Source organism: Centruroides vittatus, unplaced genomic scaffold, assembly GCF_030686945.1.
Source record: "Centruroides vittatus isolate TY-2023 unplaced genomic scaffold, ASM3068694v2 contig_824, whole genome shotgun sequence".
In the NCBI taxonomy this organism is placed as follows: Eukaryota; Metazoa; Arthropoda; class Arachnida; order Scorpiones; family Buthidae; genus Centruroides; species Centruroides vittatus.
In genome coordinates, this window is record NW_027122537.1 from 1 (window position 1) to 20,013 (window position 20,013).

Below are 20,013 nucleotides of genomic sequence, written 5' to 3' on the forward strand. Positions count from 1 at the left end.
AACATAATAAGGTACAATCATTATTTCACACCTATACCGATATACTTAATCCTAATGATAGTATATTGTCTTTCAAGTATATGCATTTTTACTCTCTTTTTAACTATTGCATTACAATAAAATAAAGAAATAGATGGAAAAATAAACATAAAATGCAAAAACCAAAATACTTGCATTTATCTGTTCATAACCAATGAGTCACTAGCCTTTTATTAGCCTCAAACAAAAAAGTATCTCTTGTTTGAGGCTAATGAAAACAGTTGCTCTTCTACTGTCACTCTTCTATGAAATATTGTACACGAGCCCTAGCTTCAGCTCACTGATGAGACATGTGATAATCTTATGATGTGTTTTACAACTTTTACATCATAAAGTCACAACTCTGACTCAAAAATTGAGAAACTTTATACCATCCTTAGTGTATTACTTGACTCTAGCCTTTTGTAGATTTTGTACCTTGAGATATGGCTTGATAAAGTCAGGCAGGCACATATATATATACTGGTATTCAAAATTAAGAGAATTTGCACATTTTGTCGATTTTAACAAAAAGTAATGAACCAAAAGTACAAATTATGCCACTGAATAAGAATGCAAACTTTTAGTGTTAAATATTTATGCTTGCATGTGCATGTGGGCAGAGCTTTGACAGCAAAAAGTACATGTGGCTTTGTCCTCGATTAGTTTGTTCATACTCCTTGACAACATTTGTTGTTTTTCTTGCAATAGTTGATTCAATTTCATAAACAATCAGATAAAATGAGTAGCCATGAATGTGTTGATGGCAAAATGAGGTGGAAAATCATGGGCAGATTGGAGGCAGATTCCAAAGTAATGCTCAGTGTCATCTGCTATTTGTGGAAACAGTTTAAGGACACCGAATCCATATTGAGAAGGCCTGAACAAGGACATCCAAAAGCCATGATGGCCAATGAAGATCATTACAGTAGATCCCCCTATAACACAATAGATATGTTCCGTGTTATATGAATCCGTGTTGTACGAGTCACTTAAATACACGAGCCAATCACAGCTCGGCACGTGTGCAGTTTAGGGGCTACAGCTGTTTGAAAAGTTTTCTTCCATAAAATTAATCGATTCTAGACTAATTTGACTCGAACATTTCCAAAACAGGTATAATTTTTTGGGAATAATCCATATAAACTATGCTATAAACAAAAAATTGTAGGATTACTTACCAAGTGTGCACCATTTAATGATGCCATTGCTTAAGCTTGTTTTTGTCGTGGAGTGGCTCATCAAACAGCGGACGCGTTTCCTGATAAGTTATTCTTTCTGCAAGGAATCGCTGAACTTTGGAGACATCATTAATAGAAATATAATTTTTATGGCCGTTGAATAATACTGTAAATGTTTTTTCACAAGAACTGTATAAAAATTTATCAATACTTTCTTGCCTAAACTCTCTGTATATACGTGTGGTGCCGGACAGTGGCAAGTAGTTTGGCTGCTCGTCCACTATTGGTCCAGATTCGACCAATCCTGTCACGACACGAGTCGGCAATGACGTTTTACCATGTTATACAAGTCTCTTTTAGCATGTTATATGAACACAATTGCAATTTTTTCACCATGTTATACAAATCTGTGTTATATGAACCCATGTTATAGGAGGGTCTACTGTATTTGGCACTTTCAGCAAGGCATCACAGGACTGCTACAGCTTCACAACTATCCCGTGAGCTGCACAACACCACTGGACCCAGAGTTTCAAGGGTTATTGTTTCCTAGAGGCTTAATGAGAGAGAGCAAAAAGCTCTCTCTCATGAAGCCTCTGGGAAACAGTAACCCTAAACAGAAGCCTCCAGGCATGAAGCGTCCTGCTCACTTCAGCACACAAGACAGTGCATGGTGCCAACATCAGCCTTGGATCAGACTTCAATGGGGTACCATTCTCTTCACAGACGAGTCATGATTCAGCCTGGACATGGATTCTTAATGCACCTTCACCTGGAGACAACCTGAGACCTGATACCTTTCCTCCAACATCCAAGAAAAGGACTGCTATGGCTGGAGGTGTCATGGTCTGGGCAGGCATCATGTTGGACAGCCACACACCTCTTCATGTGCTTGACAGAGGATCCCTGACTGCTGAGAAATGTAGGGATGAGATCTTACAGCCCTATGTTCAATTTTTCAGGAACACAGTTGGCCCTTGGTTCATTTTTATTGGATAAGAATGCTCATTCATATAGGGCTCACCTGGTTGACGTTTATCTTGAAAGTGAAGATATTTGCTGGATGGATTGGCCTGCCAGATCTCCAGACCTAAACCCTATTGAACATGTCTGGGACACTCTTGGAAGGAAAAATGCAGTTTGCAATTCCCTTCTGAGAACCACCCAGGAGCGGGACTGACTGCCACAGGGACTCATCAGCTGCCTCGTTTCCAGTATGATGTCACGATATAACAGTTGCATGACTGTGAGGGAGGATCACACCCATTATTAAGGTCATTTTAGTTTGATCTTTTAACGTAGGTTTTGAACATTCCTGCGCTGATGAGCCTTACTGATGATCATAAGTGCGCACCATGACTATTGTATAGTATACTTTTTCTCTTATATAATTGTGTATCCACACCAAATTTCATCAAAATGTGCCCATAGTTTTTCAGAAATTCAACAAAATGTGCAAATTCTCTTAATTTTGAACACCAGTGTAGTTCTGCAGAAATAACTTGGAAAATCTTGGACCTGCAACCTCATGTTCTTTGGATTTATACTATTGCTACTCAGTCCAAGATTGTCTATGACTTATCTATGTTGCACTAATTTGGTGGTGGTCTAATATATATAATAGTTTTAAAAATAAAAATGTGTGTTAATGAAGTTACATTTTAATATGAAATGGTTTGTCTTACATTTAAGTTAAATAATAAAAAAAAACCAAAAACAAATAATTTTATATGTTATTGTTATTGTTTTAAACTTTCTTTAAAAAGTCTGTTAGTTTTTTGTTTTGTAGTGGTTCCTTCCTCCTTTGTTGAAATGTTCTGCAGTCACGTCAGCATCATTTTTCTTGGACAGTCTATCTCAGATGAACTCACAATGGTCATGGAATAAAAGCCCACTTAGCACCAACAAGGTACAAAAGATTTTAAAAAGTCATTTGTTCAGTACCATCAATATTAAAGCACTTCAATAGTCAAACACTCAGTGCATTCACAGCAAAGCTTTTATAAATTATGAGAGCTGTTTTTTATTCAAGCTCCGATGGTCCATAAAACAAAACAAGTGTAAATAACAAAATGAATTTATTACCAAAAGTTAGGTACAAACATCGTCACTTTTCAACATAATCACCCTGAAGGTTGAGGCATTTGTCATATCTGTAAACCAGCTTTGCAATTCCCTCTCCATAGAATGTGCTGCCAATGACTTGAGATGGGTCTTAATGTTGTTTTGAAGATCTTCATTAGTCTTGAACATCTGCCCTTCTAGCTAATTTTTCAGTTCAGGGAAGAGGTGAAAGTCGCTCAGTGCTAAATCGGAGCTATATGCCAGGTGTTTAAAAAGTTCCCATCGAAATTGCTGAAGAAGCTGTTGGGTTACAGCAGCACTGTGAGGTCGGGCGTTATCAAGAATCAGAAGAGCTCCAGAAGTCAGCATGCTTCTTCTTTTGTTTTGAATTGCTCTCTGCAGTCATGTAATAATGCATTGATCATAGTCCCCAGCAATGTTCCCTCTAATTTTTTTTTGTAGATGAGCGAAACATATATATATATATATATATATATATATATGCATCACTTCCATTATATATATACAGGGTGGGCCAACGAAAACGAAACAGCAGTGTGTTCATGTTCGTCCAAGCAAATCTCTTGGACAGGTCGATTTTATTCTCGAGGGGACATCTTATGCAATAAAGTTTTTGCGATTCTGTATATTAACTAAACAAAAATTTTTTTTCGAAATAAATGTTTGTTTAGTTAATACAAAATAAATGAGTTTTTAAAATTTTTTGTTGTCTGTTGTTTTCAGAATCGCAAAAACGTTATTGCAAAAGATGTCCCCTCGAGAATAAAATTGACCTGTCTGAGTGATTTGCTTCGACGAACACTCTGCTGTTTCGTTTTCGTTGGCCCACCCTGTATATAATCTTATTTTTTCCTATAAAAATTAAAATAATTAATTATAAAGTAGAGAATAAAATTCATTTTAAAACATACTTCCATACAAAATATTATCTTTTGTCAATGATTTAATGTATTTAATCAAAATATATATAGCAATAATCATGTTGCAGACAGAGTGAGAAATAAGTAAACAACAATTCAAATCAGTGTGCATGCTTGCCTGCGCGACACACAAATTCTTGTGCACGGCAACAAGAGTGTCACAGTGATGAATATGTGCCGGAATATGTGCTCCTTCTTTGGATTACGATAACTTCGGAAATTTTGAGTGCCGCGTAATAAGTTATACATCGTTGGATAGAGCGTAAAGAGAGGATTCCGTAAGTGTCAAACTTATTTTTTTCCGCTAAGTAGTTTTTTAGCTACAAGCGGTTAAACTTTTCGTTTTTCTACGGGCTCCATCGGGCTCTGCGGGCCCCATCGGCAAATTTCTCCGACGGTTTTCGTCAGCGGAACAGACTCTCTACAACGGCCATATATTTCATCTCGCTACGTTTATTAGTTATTAAGTTACAATCGATCAAAAATTGGACATAGAACAAAGAACTGTTCCGCACCACGTGGTGAATAGCCGATCGGCGGGGCGTAACGGATCGACGCGACTCAGCTACTCGGCGAGGCGTAGCTCTTTTGACGGGATTGTTGCCGAACGGCGTACTTCAAGTTTTTTGGTTCTTCGGTGTTTTTTAAGGAGGCATTCTGTTTAGACGTGCACATCGACGAGCTATCTTCACGTTTGGACATCGCCAAGTGTGACAATTCGCTACTACTGCAATTAAATATTATCAACACGTTTTACTGGACTTTTTACAATGTCTTGTATAGTTTTAAATAATAATTTAGGTTTAATCTAATTAATTTTAAGCTTTCTTTTCACTCTGAGCGATTGAGCTTTTGCTTGGTTGTCCAGAGTTGTTGGAACCGAGTCCTCCTTTTCATTCTGCCCCTTCAGCAGTGGGCTGGGTTAAACAGTAACAACTTAAAAATTGGGAACTTATTTTGTTTACTGGTTTACTTCTTAATTAAACATGGACACAACAAGTCTTGAACCTCGGGTCAACTTGACCCATTTAGAAGATGAGACAGAGGAACCAAGCCAATCTCCAAATCCAGCTATTGACTGTAATAATACAAAGGAAACAGGACAAGCTTTAAACCAGACTGTCGATAGTAATGACAAAAAGGAAAGAGAACATACCCTAATAACAGAGGCAAATAGCATGTTGGGTTCTATAATGGAAATGTGTCCAGAACACACCAGCACAAATGTCAAACAGAAGGAAAGGAAAAAAATCAGGGAATATGCAGCGAAAATGTATGGCTACCTCCATGAGCTGTATGCCATTATAAAAGAAACAAGGAAGCAAATGGAGAATACAAATAATATCAGATTTCAACAAGGAACAGAACAACCCTATCAACAGATCACATACAGCGAAATTTTAAAAAGAAATATTAAACCAAGCACAACAACTAAGAACATACAAAAATCTTTGGATCAGAAATTAAATCAGGAGGGAACAGGGGGTTCTCATGCGGTGCTGATATACCCAAAGGAACCAGGTGAAGGAGAAGAGCAAACAAACATGGTAAAGGTGACAGAAGTACTAAAGAAAAAAATTGAACCGCATAGGCTAAGGGTTAAGATCAAAACAGTTAAAGAAGTGAAAAACAATGGAATTTGTATCAGAGTAGGAGATAGGGAGCAGGGTATAACCCTTGAAAATGCTATTAAAGAACTCCCAGAATTAGAAAATAAAATTACATGTAAACGATCTGAGGGCAAAAGACCCAGGATAATACTGCTGAATGTGCCTCAATCTATCCAAGAGGAAGATATAACAACATATATTTATAGACAAAACGACATATGGGGAGAATTAAAGGAAGAATCATTTAAAAATGAGTGTAAGATCAGCACGGTTCTGAGTAGGGGGAAGCATACAGAAAACTGTAGGCACGTTGTCCTATCTGTGTCACCTCACATACGTAACACCTTTATTAAAGAGAAACATATCCCGATCAATTGGGCCACAATCAAAGTTGATGACTATATTCCAATACTAAGGTGTTACCGCTGTTGTGGAATTGGACATATGGCCAAAAGCTGCGAAAAAGAACAATACTGCTCCCACTGTGGAAAAAACCATAAATATGTAGACTGTGACAGACTTAATGAGCCGCCTTGCTGTGTTAATTGTCACAGAAACAACAAAGATCTTCCTAACAGTAAAAAACAGCCAACAAACCATGGGGCATTACACCCTAATTGCCCAATCACAAAAAAACTAAAAGAAGCCGCAATCAAGAGAACCGATTATGGATTGTAACAGCACAATGACAAATACTCGAGCCATCAAACTCAACACAGCAATCTCAAATGATTAACCATACTTTAAAGATACTACAGATCAACACTCAGAGGAGCAATGCGGCATGCTCCCAACTGATACAAACTGCCAACGAGAAAAATATTGACCTAATCACTATTCAGGAACCTTACCAGATTAATAATAACATCGTAAGATTTGGAAGGTGGAAGGTGATCTCAGGTAATAACAACTCAAGACCCAAAAGCGGCATAATCTGCTGCAATCCCCATCTTGACATTGCCAAAATTACCCAATTATGCACAGATAGGCTAACAACCATGATTCTCCAACTTGCCGAACCTCTCATAATTATTAGTGCATACTTTTCACCGGACGACGACGACGACGAAAACTGTGTTAGAGAACTGTCCAATGTACTAAGGAAAATCAGAAATAAAAAAATAATGATTTTGGGAGATCTAAATGGGAAATCTCCAGTTTGGTACCACGAGAAAGAAGACAAAAGAGGCAAAATGATCACTGACATGATGGATGAATTTAGTTTAATTTCTACCAACATGACGACACATCCGACGTTCCACACCCCTTTTGCAAGGGGATGGACAGACGTCTGCCTGGTTACCGACAATTTTCCCACGAAATAGACAACTGCGAGACCCTCCTCATACCATCAGCAAGCGACCATCGTTATATTTTAACTCAACTAAAGCTCAACAACCCCACAAATAATAGTATGAAGTGCTCTTTTCAAATTAAACAGACAAACTGGACTCTTTTCAGACTAGAATTCGCAAAAAATTGGCAAAAATACGACTTTCCACCCATAAACAATCATGAAGAAATAGACAAGTATGCAAAGTTTTTTACAGACGCCTTGATAACAGCAGGAGAGAGGACCCTTCGTTACAAACAAGTACCACCGAGGAAAACTCAATGGTGGGATGATTCCCTGAACAATAAAAGAAGAGAGGTGAACAAGTTAAGAAAGAAGCACGCAAGGGCAAAAAATACCAATGAGGAAAATATACATAAAACCAACCATAAAAATAGTCTAAAACAATATAAAAAACTCATCAACAGGACACGTACGGAATCCTGGAAAAAGTTCTGTACAGATTCCAACAGGAACGGGCCATGGGACATACCTTATAACTTGGTAATTAAGAAACAGAAAAAACCTTTCATTCCGGACGTTTCAAACCCAGATCAGAGTTCAGAAGTAAACATCGACATCGAAAACAGCATTAATCAAATTTTAAAATACCTCTTTCCCGAGGACAGTCAAGACTTTGATACTATAAAACAAAAGAGCATCAGGGAAAACCTCCAAAAATCATATAATAACAAAAACGACAAAATTTTCACTTTCCGGGAAGTAGAAAGAGCGATTAAATCAATGGCGAATAAGAAGACACCAGGGATAGACAGGATAACGGCAGAAATGCTCAAGGAAGCATTTAAGGAGATACCCATTGCCTTTGTTCATATCCTAAATAAATGTCTGACTACTGGATACTTTCCAAATGACTGGAAAGTCGCTGATATAAAATTAATACCTAAAATTGACAACCCGGTAAGACCGGAACACTACAGACCTATTAGCTTACTGCCGACAATGGGTAAACTACTTGACGGTCTTATGATGGATCGGATTAATTGGCACCTCCATAATACTAATCAATTAAACAACAACCAGTTCGGTTTCAGACCTGGTAAATCGACAATTGAGGCAGCATTAAGAGCAAAAAATGTTATTCATAAGGGCTGGAAGGATAATAAGCATATTTTATTAGTAAAAATTGATTTCCATAAAGCGTTCGACCACATATGGTGGCTGAGCATTCTAAATAGACTACGTGAGACCAACTGCCCAGCAAATATTTTTCATTTGGTAAGAGACTACCTGGACAACAGATTTATTAAGTATAAAACAAACAACTTTACCATCACCAGACACACTAATAGGGGCTGTCCCCAGGGTTCGCGAAGCGGCCCTGGGCTCTGGAATCTGGTATGTGACGAACTATTAAACCTCATGGAAAATAACCAAGATACTATCACACAAGCTTTTGCAGACGATCTTTTGTTGATGGTGACACATCAAAACGTCGATAAATTAGAAGCAATCGCTAATAATCAACTAGAAAAAATTTCCCAATGGAGTCATGAAAATAAACTTCCAATTAATCATGAGAAAACAATCGGGATGGTGTGTACCCGAAAAAACAAACGTACCAGGCTAAAACGACCACCGAGAATTTTTATTAACAAAAATAAGATAAAGATGGAGCAGGATGTTAATTACTTGGGTATAGTTTTTGACGACAAACTAAATTGGCATACTCATATCCGTAATTTATGCAGGCATATGGAACAAAAAGCAAATGCGTTCAATTGGATTACGGCAAAGACTTGGGGCCTTAATTATGCCAATGCTAAATTTATTTACGAAGCAGCTGTAGAACCTGCAATGCTTTATGCAGTACAGGTATGGAAGGAAGCACTTGATAACGTGCACATGAAAAGGAAATTAACATCTATCCAGAGAAAGTTTACAATAAAAATATGTAAAGCATACAACACCGCCCCCACCAACGCTCTATTAATCATGGCAGACCTTTTACCGATTCATCTCAAAGCAAAATATTTAATGTGGAGCTGGCACCTAACAACAGCAGGAGATCAAATTGGTCATAACATCCCAGAAGAAGACGAAATCTATACGAAAATAAGTAAGAATAGCACCATAATAAATGTAAACGAAGAAAATTACGGTATTGATAGAAAACTAAAGAAAAACGAATACCTCAAACACCCAGCAGAAGAACTAAACTATAACATCCACTGGGAAGAGAAAAATGGCATGGAAATTAAAGCAGCATGGAAGTTATATACAGACGGATCAAAAAACGAACAAGGAACTGGAGCAGGTTTTACTGTAATAAACTCAAAAAACAGAACAACCTACCAGCACTACTACAGGCTAGCATCACACTGTAACAACTTTCAAGCAGAGTTATTTGCTATATTAAAAGCTATACAGCACATCAACAATAACATCGACAGATTTAAAGGAAGTATATGCATATTAACCGACAGTAGAACATCGCTTCATAGTTTAAACAACAGGTGCCGTCCAACCACCTTATCAAAAAAACTTCTGGCAGCTGCTAAGGAACTGGGCTCTAAAAGAAAAATCACATTTGCTTATATACGAGGCCATACTGGAAATGTTGGTAATGAAACGGCCGATAAATTGGCTAAGTTAGGAACCAACGCTAACATTAAGCCCTCCTTCACTGACATACCTCAGGCTACACTCAATAAACACCTGCTTCGAATTATTAATAATATTTGGCAGAGGGAATGGGAGACAGCTGAAACAGGAAGAAACTGCTTTCAATTTATTCCCTCCGTCACCATTAGAAAACAAGCCAAGCATTATAGGCCAAATAAACTAACCACCCAGGTAATTTTAGGCCATGGGAACTTCCCGGCCTATCTACATAGATTTAAAATAAAGGAGGATAACAGGTGCGACTGTAATAACAGCGACATTGGAGATGCAAAGCACTTCGCCTTTATTTGTTCTAAGTACGACAATGAACGCTCAGAGTTACTGCATAAATATCTTTTAAAAAACCCAAGCTGGCCACCGATACCAAGTAACATTTTTATTAATAAAGAACTATGGAATATTTTTGAAAATTTTATTAGCAAGACTAACGCCCTTAAAGAGAACTTTAATAACAAAGAAGATGAACAAAACTCAGAAGAAGAAAGCAACACAGAAGAATGTTCATCGGAAGATGAGTCTTTCTGAAAAGGGACTACCATGTAACCCCTTTTTTTTCTTTTTTCATTGCTCCTCTCTTTTTTGGAGGATACACTTTTATGCTTTTTTATTTTATGAGGGGCAGCATACTTATGTATCTTCTGTCTTGTTAAAGCGGCCAGATGTCTGCAATGTATATATTGTATATAGTTTTTTATGATTTTTTATAATTTTTGTAATTTCTGTAGTTATTATAATTTCTGTAATTTTTAATAATTTTTGTACTTTTTATGGTTTTGTAATTTTTATAAGTATTATTATTTGTATAATTTTTACAATTTTTGTAATCCTTATATTTTTTATCCTTTGTAATCATTTTTTGTATTCAATTTATATTTCTGTATGTATGTTTATTTCAATTAATACCGACGCAGGCGCTCTCTGGTCCCATGTCTTCACTTCAAACTTTCCTTTCATACTTTATTTCACACTTCTTACCTCATGCTATCTCTTCCTTCCACTTCCTACAGGGCATAAGTCTGAAGCAAAAACAGACAGCTCTCTTAACTCTTTAGTAAAATGTAAAATGTAAATGTGCACGGCAACAATTTGAGTAGTGCATGGCTGCGCAACCATGCAGCTTAGAGGGAACATTGGTCCCCAGTTTTATAAACTCAACACGCAACACGCCTTTTTGGTCCCAAAATACAGTAGCCATAACCTTCCTGTTGTTTAAGGTTGGTTTGAACATTTTTGGTTTGTTTGGCAAGTTTGAATGCATCCATTGTTGTGACTGTTGTTTTGTTTCAGGGGTGACATACTGAATCCAAGTCTCATCTCCAGTCACAATTGATGTCAAAAAATTGTCACCTTCAGCCTCATAACAGATGAGGAATGTTAGCACTGCTGTCATTCGGCAACTTTTGTGTTCATCAGACATCTTTGGAATCCATCAAGCACATGGTTTTTTGTAGCATAGGTGATCTGTTATGATCTTGTAAACAGATGATCTTGAAATTTCAGGAAATTTTACACACAACTCACTTATGGTAAACATCCGTTTTTTTCAAACCACTTGGTCAACTCGTTGAACAATGTTTTCTGTTGCAACAAATTTGCATCCTTGTCCACCTTCATCGTGAACATTGGTTTGGCCTTCTTTAAATTTTCTACACCATTTACACACAACACCATCACTCGAAGTTTTCACCGTATAACTGGCTCATTCTTTGACGAATTTCCACAGTACTATTCCCTTCTGCTTGAAGAAATCTAATAACACTACGTAACTTGCACTTGGCAGGAAAGTCAATTGTAGCAGCCACGTTTACACGCTTAAAACTAAGCTCACAGCAGTGTAATGACTTTGAAAGTGGCAGTGGCTATAGTGGAGATGTGCAATTGCCTTCTGCACATACCTACCTCCTTCCACTCAATTGACTGTAATCTGCATGATCGGAGCTTTAAAAAAAAAAAAAAAAAAACAGTCTATGCATAAAAATGCAGTATTTTGTCTCAGATAATGCAGAACCTCAGTTAATTAGAGGCTCAGATGATTGGAATTCTACTGTTATGTCTAACAGAAAATCCTCTTCAGAATTTTTTTGATGAAATGCACGAGGATGCATCATCATCATTAATATTGCTAGATAACATCAAGAGTCAAACTGAAAAAGAAACTAATAGCCTCCAAAAAGACCAACCAACTTGACAATTCCCAAGTTTCTAACCAAACAAAATATGTTCAACTACCTTGGTATTTAAATTTACTATTTATTCTGTTGAAAAAACTAAAATGCCTTAGTTTGCAATATTAAAATTATACTTAAAATCTTAATGAATAAAAATATCTTTTAGAATATTTAAATTATTATTTCACTCATATGAGATAAAAATTAAAATAAATATACAGATAGCCCTCGGTTTACGCTGCAGTTCCGTTCCTACAAAAGCCTGCGCAAATCGAATCAACATAAAATGAACCCATATTTACAGTGAGGTATAGGATTAGGTTCTACATAAGTGAAAAATAAGCAAATAATTTTGTTTATTGATATAACACAAAATACATATATTATAAATTTAATTTTTAAAATGTATTTTATGATGAAATGTTTTTATTAAAAAATCTTAAGAAAAACAAATAATATTTCAAAGTTTCGGATCTCTTACATGTTTCGGGAAAAAGTATCCATCTTTAATTGTTTAGATTTTTGTTTTCTTTCATTAAGAATTTCAGAATATGGTCGAATGGATGCGACGATGCTCCTTTTTACATTTGCACTTCACTCCCAATTATTGTCTAACTCACAAAGTTCATCTGTCAACTTTTCCATAGTTGAAAGGATACACTAACCCAACGTAGAGCTACAGACGAGCAGAGACACTGATTGGTCGACCGCTGGCTGCCATAGCGCATATATAAGGTCAGTTTGAGCAGGAAAATTGAAGGTGGCTAAGGAGAGATACTGTAGATATCGTCTGACTGACAAGAAGCAGATATCGTCTGGCTAATAAAAAAGTATTGTCTGGCCAACAAGTAGTAGATTTCTCTCACCAATGATAGTTTGTGATCGCCGGAAGTGCTACTGCATCATAAGGTGTTTTCCTGAACGAACTGATACAGGATACATTCATTGGCGCTATGGATTTGGATGCCATTTATTGGACTATTAAGTTTAATAACTTGATTCATGGGTACCTAATTGTTTAGTATTTTAATGTTAATTTAATGCAAATGTATACATACCCAATAATATTAAACAGAAAAAATAAATATATTCAACAAAAATCTTTGTTTTAAGGAATTTACAATGTCACGGCTCGGTAAATATGTCAACACTAAAACGAAAATCAGTCTAAAATAGGGAAAGTTGGGAAATTACACCACAAAATGGCAAATTGCGCAGCGGTGTTATTGTGAATCAGCATAAATTGAATCAGCGTAAACCGAGGGCTACCTGTACAAGATAAAATAATAAAAATAATTTCATATTATGTAAATCAATTCAAAATATTTACACACATTAAAAATTTATACATAATCATATATATATTCATTACCAAGTTTTTTAAGAAGATACTGTTGTTGTGCAAGAATTTCTTCTTCAGACATATTTGATAATTTTTCCAAATTTTCTTGATGAATCTGTAATGCTTCATCCTTATTTCTCAAACCTGTACCATCCATTATGGTTCCTATAAAAATAACAAAAATTTATTAATATATAATATATGTATTTATTATGTTTATACATTATGTATATACATTATATTTTATAAAAAACAAATTTTTCACACTTTAATAAAGTATACAAAATATTATAGATTTGAATATAAATACAGTCAAACCTGTTTTTATGCGGGGGATAGGAACCGCATTAAAAAAAACGCATAAAAAAAAATCTCACGAAACTTCACGAATGGCTGTAAATAATAGTTTTCGCGACACAATTAAAAAATATTTTTTTTTATGCGGTCAACAGGGACCGCATAAAAAAAGTCTCACATAGAGAATAACTCAAAACCGTACGAAATAGAATTTATTGACAACAGATGTCAGCACTTGACTGCATCGTCTGGTCTATCGTCTGTTTTACATATTTTTGTCCAGGTGGTGTTTTGTTGACTTAAAAAGTAAATTATTTCATTTTTCGCATATTCATGCAATAATATTACTATAATAAGTGCATTTATGCTATAATAAGTTTATTTAGCTATAATAAGTCAACGTAAGACATGACGAATCGCACGAGACTAGTCGCCAACTATACCGCACAAATTAAAAATTCGCATTAAAAAAATCGCACAAATAAAAATCGCACATAAAAAGAGCGCATAAAAACAGGTTTGACTGTACTTATTTTATTTGACATCTAGAAATTCACATTAATCTAGATATTAAACAACCATCATAATAACTGTGTCGTCATAACTCTTTTTTCATTGATAGCCAGATGGTCAAGCTGTTAAGGTGTTAGCATACTGCTCTGGAGACTCAGGATTGAATCTGGATAGGTTGAAAAACCCAAAAAAATTTTTCACGGACTTGCATATCTTCCTCTGCTGCTTCTTGCCTGTGTTGGTGAGCTTTTTTCTGAGGTATACTTTTGTGTTTCTTGGGCTCTATTGAGTGTTTTTTCCTGCTGTTTTTTGTCATTTTAGTTAGTATTTGTGTTACTGCTTAGATTTTGAGTCAGTTTTTCATTTTCAATAAGCTAGATTTTTCATTTTCACAGATTTCTCATTTGTTAGGCTTAGCTAGTTCAGTTTCTGTTTTGGCTTTTGCCAGATAGAAACAGTTAGGTTTGTTTTCATTTAATCAATTTAAATTTACTTCTTTTTCAACTTCCACTTGATCACCTTCTTGTTTTTGGCTGGCTTTTGTAAATTTTCAGTTTTTAGGGTGTTTTTCAGTTAGTTAGTCTTATCTTAGTTTAGGTCTAAGTTAGATAGTTCTCTTTTTGTAGTTAGTTAGGTCTTCAGGTGTTTAGCTTCCCCTATTATTTTGGTTTTTCTCAGTTACCTAGTTTGAGTTTTTCTGAATTTACTGCATTGCAGTATTTTTTATTTTTCAGGTTTTTCTGAGTTGTTCTTCAGCCTTTTCAGTTGTAAGTTCATAGTTAGGCCTTACTAGGCCAGTTTTAACTGCCTAGCCATTTTCATAGTTTTTTCAGTGTTAGTATTTTGGCATTTTCGTGGTTTCTGTTTTTTATAGTTAGTTTTCTCTGTAATTTGTTCTTTTAGCAGGTGCTTTGTTCCCCCTGTTAGTTTCGTCTTTCTAGGCCACCGCATTTTCGAGTTTTTCAGATATACTGCTTTGCAGTATTTTGGTTTTCAGCTCTCCTGTTCTTTACCTTGGTTTAAGTTATAAGTTGTTAGTTTTAAGATAGTTAAGTAGTTTTAGGGTCTTTCTAGATGGCATGTCCATCTAGTTCTGAAAACACTGGGGCCAGGAGCCCATGCTCGGACATCTCATTGGTCCATAAAAAGCTTAGAGAGCTTTTGGACATTATTTTGGGAAACTGTCCAGAAGAATGCAGCTCTGCTGTTTGGAAAGAGAACAGAACAAAAATTTCTGAAGCTGCAAATGATCTTTTCTTGGTAGCAGACAAGACTATCCAAGCACTGGTTCATCGTCCCAACAACAATGTTGATATGTTGAATAGTTTAATTAGCAAAGCAGTTTCAAAATCCTTAGCTGATAGTGTCTGTCCCATTCAACAGGAGATTTCTGAGAAAGTTGGTTCTCTCATTGATAGCAAAGTCAACAAAATATTGGACACTGCAAAAAACACTATTCCAATAGTTTACCGACCTCCTCCTATGCTGGTATTGCTGCAAGGGCTAACACAACAAACACCAAAATTATCCAGAAAACAGTCCAAAAACATACACAGTCCGGTGCTGGCACACATGCGGTTCTCATTTTTCCAAAAGACAACATTAATATCACTCAGGACGAAATAAGACAAACACTCACTATGAACATAAAACCTAGTCAGTTAGGAATCTCAGTTAAAGCTCTCAGGAAAATTAGCAACAACAGAGTTTGCATTCAGTTAAACACAAAAGGTGACAGCAACAAAATGGTGGCTGCCATAAACTCAGTAAAACATTAACGGATAGGTTAGAAATCAGATACTCAGCAGCCAAACAACTTAAGGTTATTCTGTTAAATGTCCCAGGCGACGCTGTCACCAGCACTTTCATAGAGGAACTCTACATCCAGAACACTGCAATAAATACTACTCACACACTCCAGGAATTTCAAGACACTTGCTGTGTTCTAACCAAAATAAACCCCAATACAACAGACACCTCTAGATTATACATTGTCCTTCAGGTCACTCCTAGTATCAGGAACACGTTAATTCAACAACAGTATGTTAGTGTGCAATGGGCAACAATAGCTGTAGATGACTACATTCCTCTCACATGCTGCTACAAATGCTGTGGTTATGGCCATCTAGCTAGTAAATGTACAGAAAAACAACACTAGTCACAACATGGGCAACCACAGCTATAAGGTTTGCCGTGTCCACAGTCAAGAACCATGCTGCGTTAATTGTGAGAAGGCCAATAACACTCTACCAAAAGGGAGCAAACATAAGACCGCACATAACGCATTCTCTCAACAGTGCCCCATAACCAAATGCATAAAAACACAAGCTGCCAGTAGGGTCAGCTATGAATAATACACCCGTACACAATACAAACACAGGCAGCTATAAACTCATACAGATTAATGCACAGAAATGCAAAGCTGCCTGTTCCCCCCTAATTCACACTTCCAATGTACACAATACAGACATCATCATGATCCAACAACCCTACGCTATTAACAACATGATAGTCAGATTCAATGACTGGAAAGTCTATCCAGCTCAGGAACCTGGCCAGCACATCAAGGCTGGTATTATCATCAGAAACAAAAACATTACTGCCTACCTTGTCTCCCAACACACCACAGAACACATTACCACTGTCTGTGTTACAGACAATAATGCTCACCTTTTCATATGTTCCATCTACATTCTAGACACCACAATCATTGAGACGGCCATTGAACACATTCATCACCTCCTGAACTCATACAAAGATAAACCTATCCTAATAGGAGAAGACTTTCATGCCAAGTCTGCAACCTGGCATAGTCCAAAAGATGACCCTAGGGGTAACGTAGTTAATGAAACCATGGCCCAACACAACCTTACTCACTTGAACACCAGCACCCTTCCAACGTACTCCTGTACCACAGGAGAAAGTTGGATCAACCTAACATTAGAAATAATCACATCACCCCTAGAGTCGACCACTGTTACGCCACTGACATAGATTCTGTCAGTGACCATAGGTATATCTTCACCCAACTGAACACTACTAGTAACACTAATAATCATAGTTTTCAGTATATTTGCACTAACTGGCAATTATTCCGCAACACCTTCAATAATATTTGGGCTGGGACCCCTCACCACAATCACTACACTCAGGACACATTAAACAATCTTGTCACTAGGCTTACAAACAAGATCACTAACTCTTACGTTATTGCCTCTGAGGTCAAACATTGTAAACACAAAAAGGTTCCTTGATGGACCACTGAGATAGAAAACAAGAGAAAAGTAATTAGGAGATTAAGAAGGCAATTTAGGAATGAACAAGACCTGAACATTAAAGTCACACTTAGAGACCAGTACAGGCACAAACACAATGCTTACAAAACCCTTATAAATAAAACAAGGACTAACACTTGGAAGGATTTCTGTACCAACACTTGCAGTTGCAACCCCTGGTCTGAACCGTACTACTTAGCTTGTAAGGAAAAACACCAGCTTCAAACCCCCTCCACTAGCCAGTTCCCCAATGGTCACTACACCAACAACACGGAAGAAACTATCATAAACATCCTCACCAGCCTTTACCCTTTGGATGACCCACAGCAGGATGACAATACAGAAGTGATCATCTGGAGTTCTACACTCACTCCACCTAATACAGACAATGACCACAACTTCACCTATATTGAGGTTTCGAATGCCATCTGTTCACTCACAGATTACAAAGCCTCAGGTCCTGACAGCATAACCACTAGGATAATAAAACAGACATTTGAGGCCAATCCTATAGCATTTGTTATTCTCTTCAATATCTACTTGAACACTTGCCTTTTTCCTACTCAGTGGAAAGAGGCTAGTGTTAAATTGATTCCCAAACCAACCAGTGATAACACTTACAAAAAATACAGGCAGACCTGCCTTCTCCCAACTTTGGGAAAAGTGTTAGACGGACTAATGATTAATAGGATCACAAGAAATCTACGCAAGCATAGAGCCCTGCATCAGAATCACTTCGGTTTCTCTAAAAACAAAGGTACAGTAGATGCCATCCATCAGGTCGTTAACTACATCCACCAGGCTAAACAAAAAAATCAGCATATTGCAATTATCACTATTGACTTTAGAAGTGCCTTCAATCACCCCTGGTGGCCTTCTATCCTGCGCATATTACATGCTCATCACTGCCCTCAAAATCTTTACAAACTTTTTCAATCCTATCTTAGCAACAGGAGTGCAGGTGTTTATACAACACAAAATAACAGTCATACCATAACTCGAGGCTGTTCTCAGGGATCCAGATCTGGTCCTGGTCTCTGGAACTTAGCCTATAACTCTATTCTGCATTTAAATGACACCCTGCTTCCTGGCTGCTGCATATAGGGCTATGCAGATGACACAATTATCCTAGCTTCACACAGGAACAGTGAATGCTAACAGGACATATGTAACAACATTCTCAATAACATTCACCAGTGAAGTATTAAACATAGGCAACCCATTAACACAGATAAATGCAAAAGCATGATAGTTGGTAGGAACATGCCACTCATCAGGAAGCTTACCCTTTGAATAGGTGCTCACAGAATAAAGCAAACAACGGAAATTAAATATTTAGGCATTATTCTTGACGAGTGACTTAACTTCATACCACATATCAAATACATCACAAAGCTAAAAAGACGGCCAATGCCCTCATTAGTATTTGCTAGGAACACATGGGGGCCTTGGCCCTAATGCTACTAAGCTTATTTACAGGGGTGCAATTCAGCCAGCACTCCTCTATGCCGCTCAGATCTGGGGCCACGTGGCCACCAAAGTCCATAACTGCAAAAAACTGTTATTTGTTCAAAGGATTGCAGCTCTCCACATTTGTAAGGCTTATAAGACCGCATCCACTAGTGCCCTTTTGGTAATGTCAGGATTGACCCCTATTGACTTAGAAATTAAATGCATTATTTGGCAGGAAAATTTCATCTTACCCTGGTGAAATTATAGCAACTCGGATGTCGACAAAATGATTAGAGTAGGTAAGATTCCCTCCAGTTTGACCTTGATGATATCAAAAAATTCAGCATCGACAAAAATACCCTTTTGACTTAAGATTACCACCCCTCCCATTAGCTTGCCCCTGACGTTTACTTTGAAGATCCAGGTAATCATTCCATGTTTAAGATTTACGCTGACGGTTCCAAGATGGGCGATGATGTGGATGCCGCTTTTGTAGTTTACTCGGACATAGGCCGCGAGCTTCACAACGCATGCTTCCATCTAGATTCACACTGCTCAATAACACAGATAGAAACTTTAGCTATTTATATGAGCTTAATTCACGTTAGGCATAGGAAAGACAAAAGACACTATTTACACTATTGCATTTATTCTGACAGTAGGGTAGCTTTACACAGGATTGCAAAGTCTGATAGCTGCTTAAAACTCATCCATCTCATACACCACATTCTCAGACACTTAGACAACAACATTAGAATAGATTTCCAATGGGTCCTGGGTCATGCGGGGGTTCTCAGTTACGAGACCGCTGACAGTCTTGCCAAACAAGCTGCAAAGTCTTCAGTCACATTCCTTTCAGTTACATTCCTACTTTGTACATCAACAATAACGTCATAAAGCAAATCTTCATTCTCTGGCAAGACAGCTGGGACCATGACACCATTGGTAGGCTCACCTACACTTTCATCCCCAAGGTTGACACTACTGCGATTCTTTGTTACTTTTACCCTAGTTACACCCTCACTCAGCTACTTACAAGACACAGCAACTTTAAGTAATACTTGTATAGATTTAACCTTGGGGACAATCCACAATGCGATTGTGGTATCCAGGAGGACCAAACACCACTTCACTTAGTTTTTCACTGCAATAGGTACAATCACATTAGGGATA

The 20,013-nt window shown here is 37.1% G+C and overlaps 1 protein-coding gene across 1 annotated transcript in view; it reads right to left on the minus strand.

Annotated features, from left to right (window-relative positions):
* Positions 1–13,304: 13,304 nt before the first annotated feature.
* Positions 13,305–20,013, minus strand: part of LOC136982395 (RNA polymerase II-associated protein 1-like) — a 42,058-nt gene continuing 35,349 nt past the window's right edge. The window contains exon 6 of the mRNA XM_067278888.1: positions 13,305–13,468. Coding sequence (XP_067134989.1) covers positions 13,305–13,468 — 164 coding nt within the window. The remainder of the gene's footprint in view (positions 13,469–20,013) is intronic.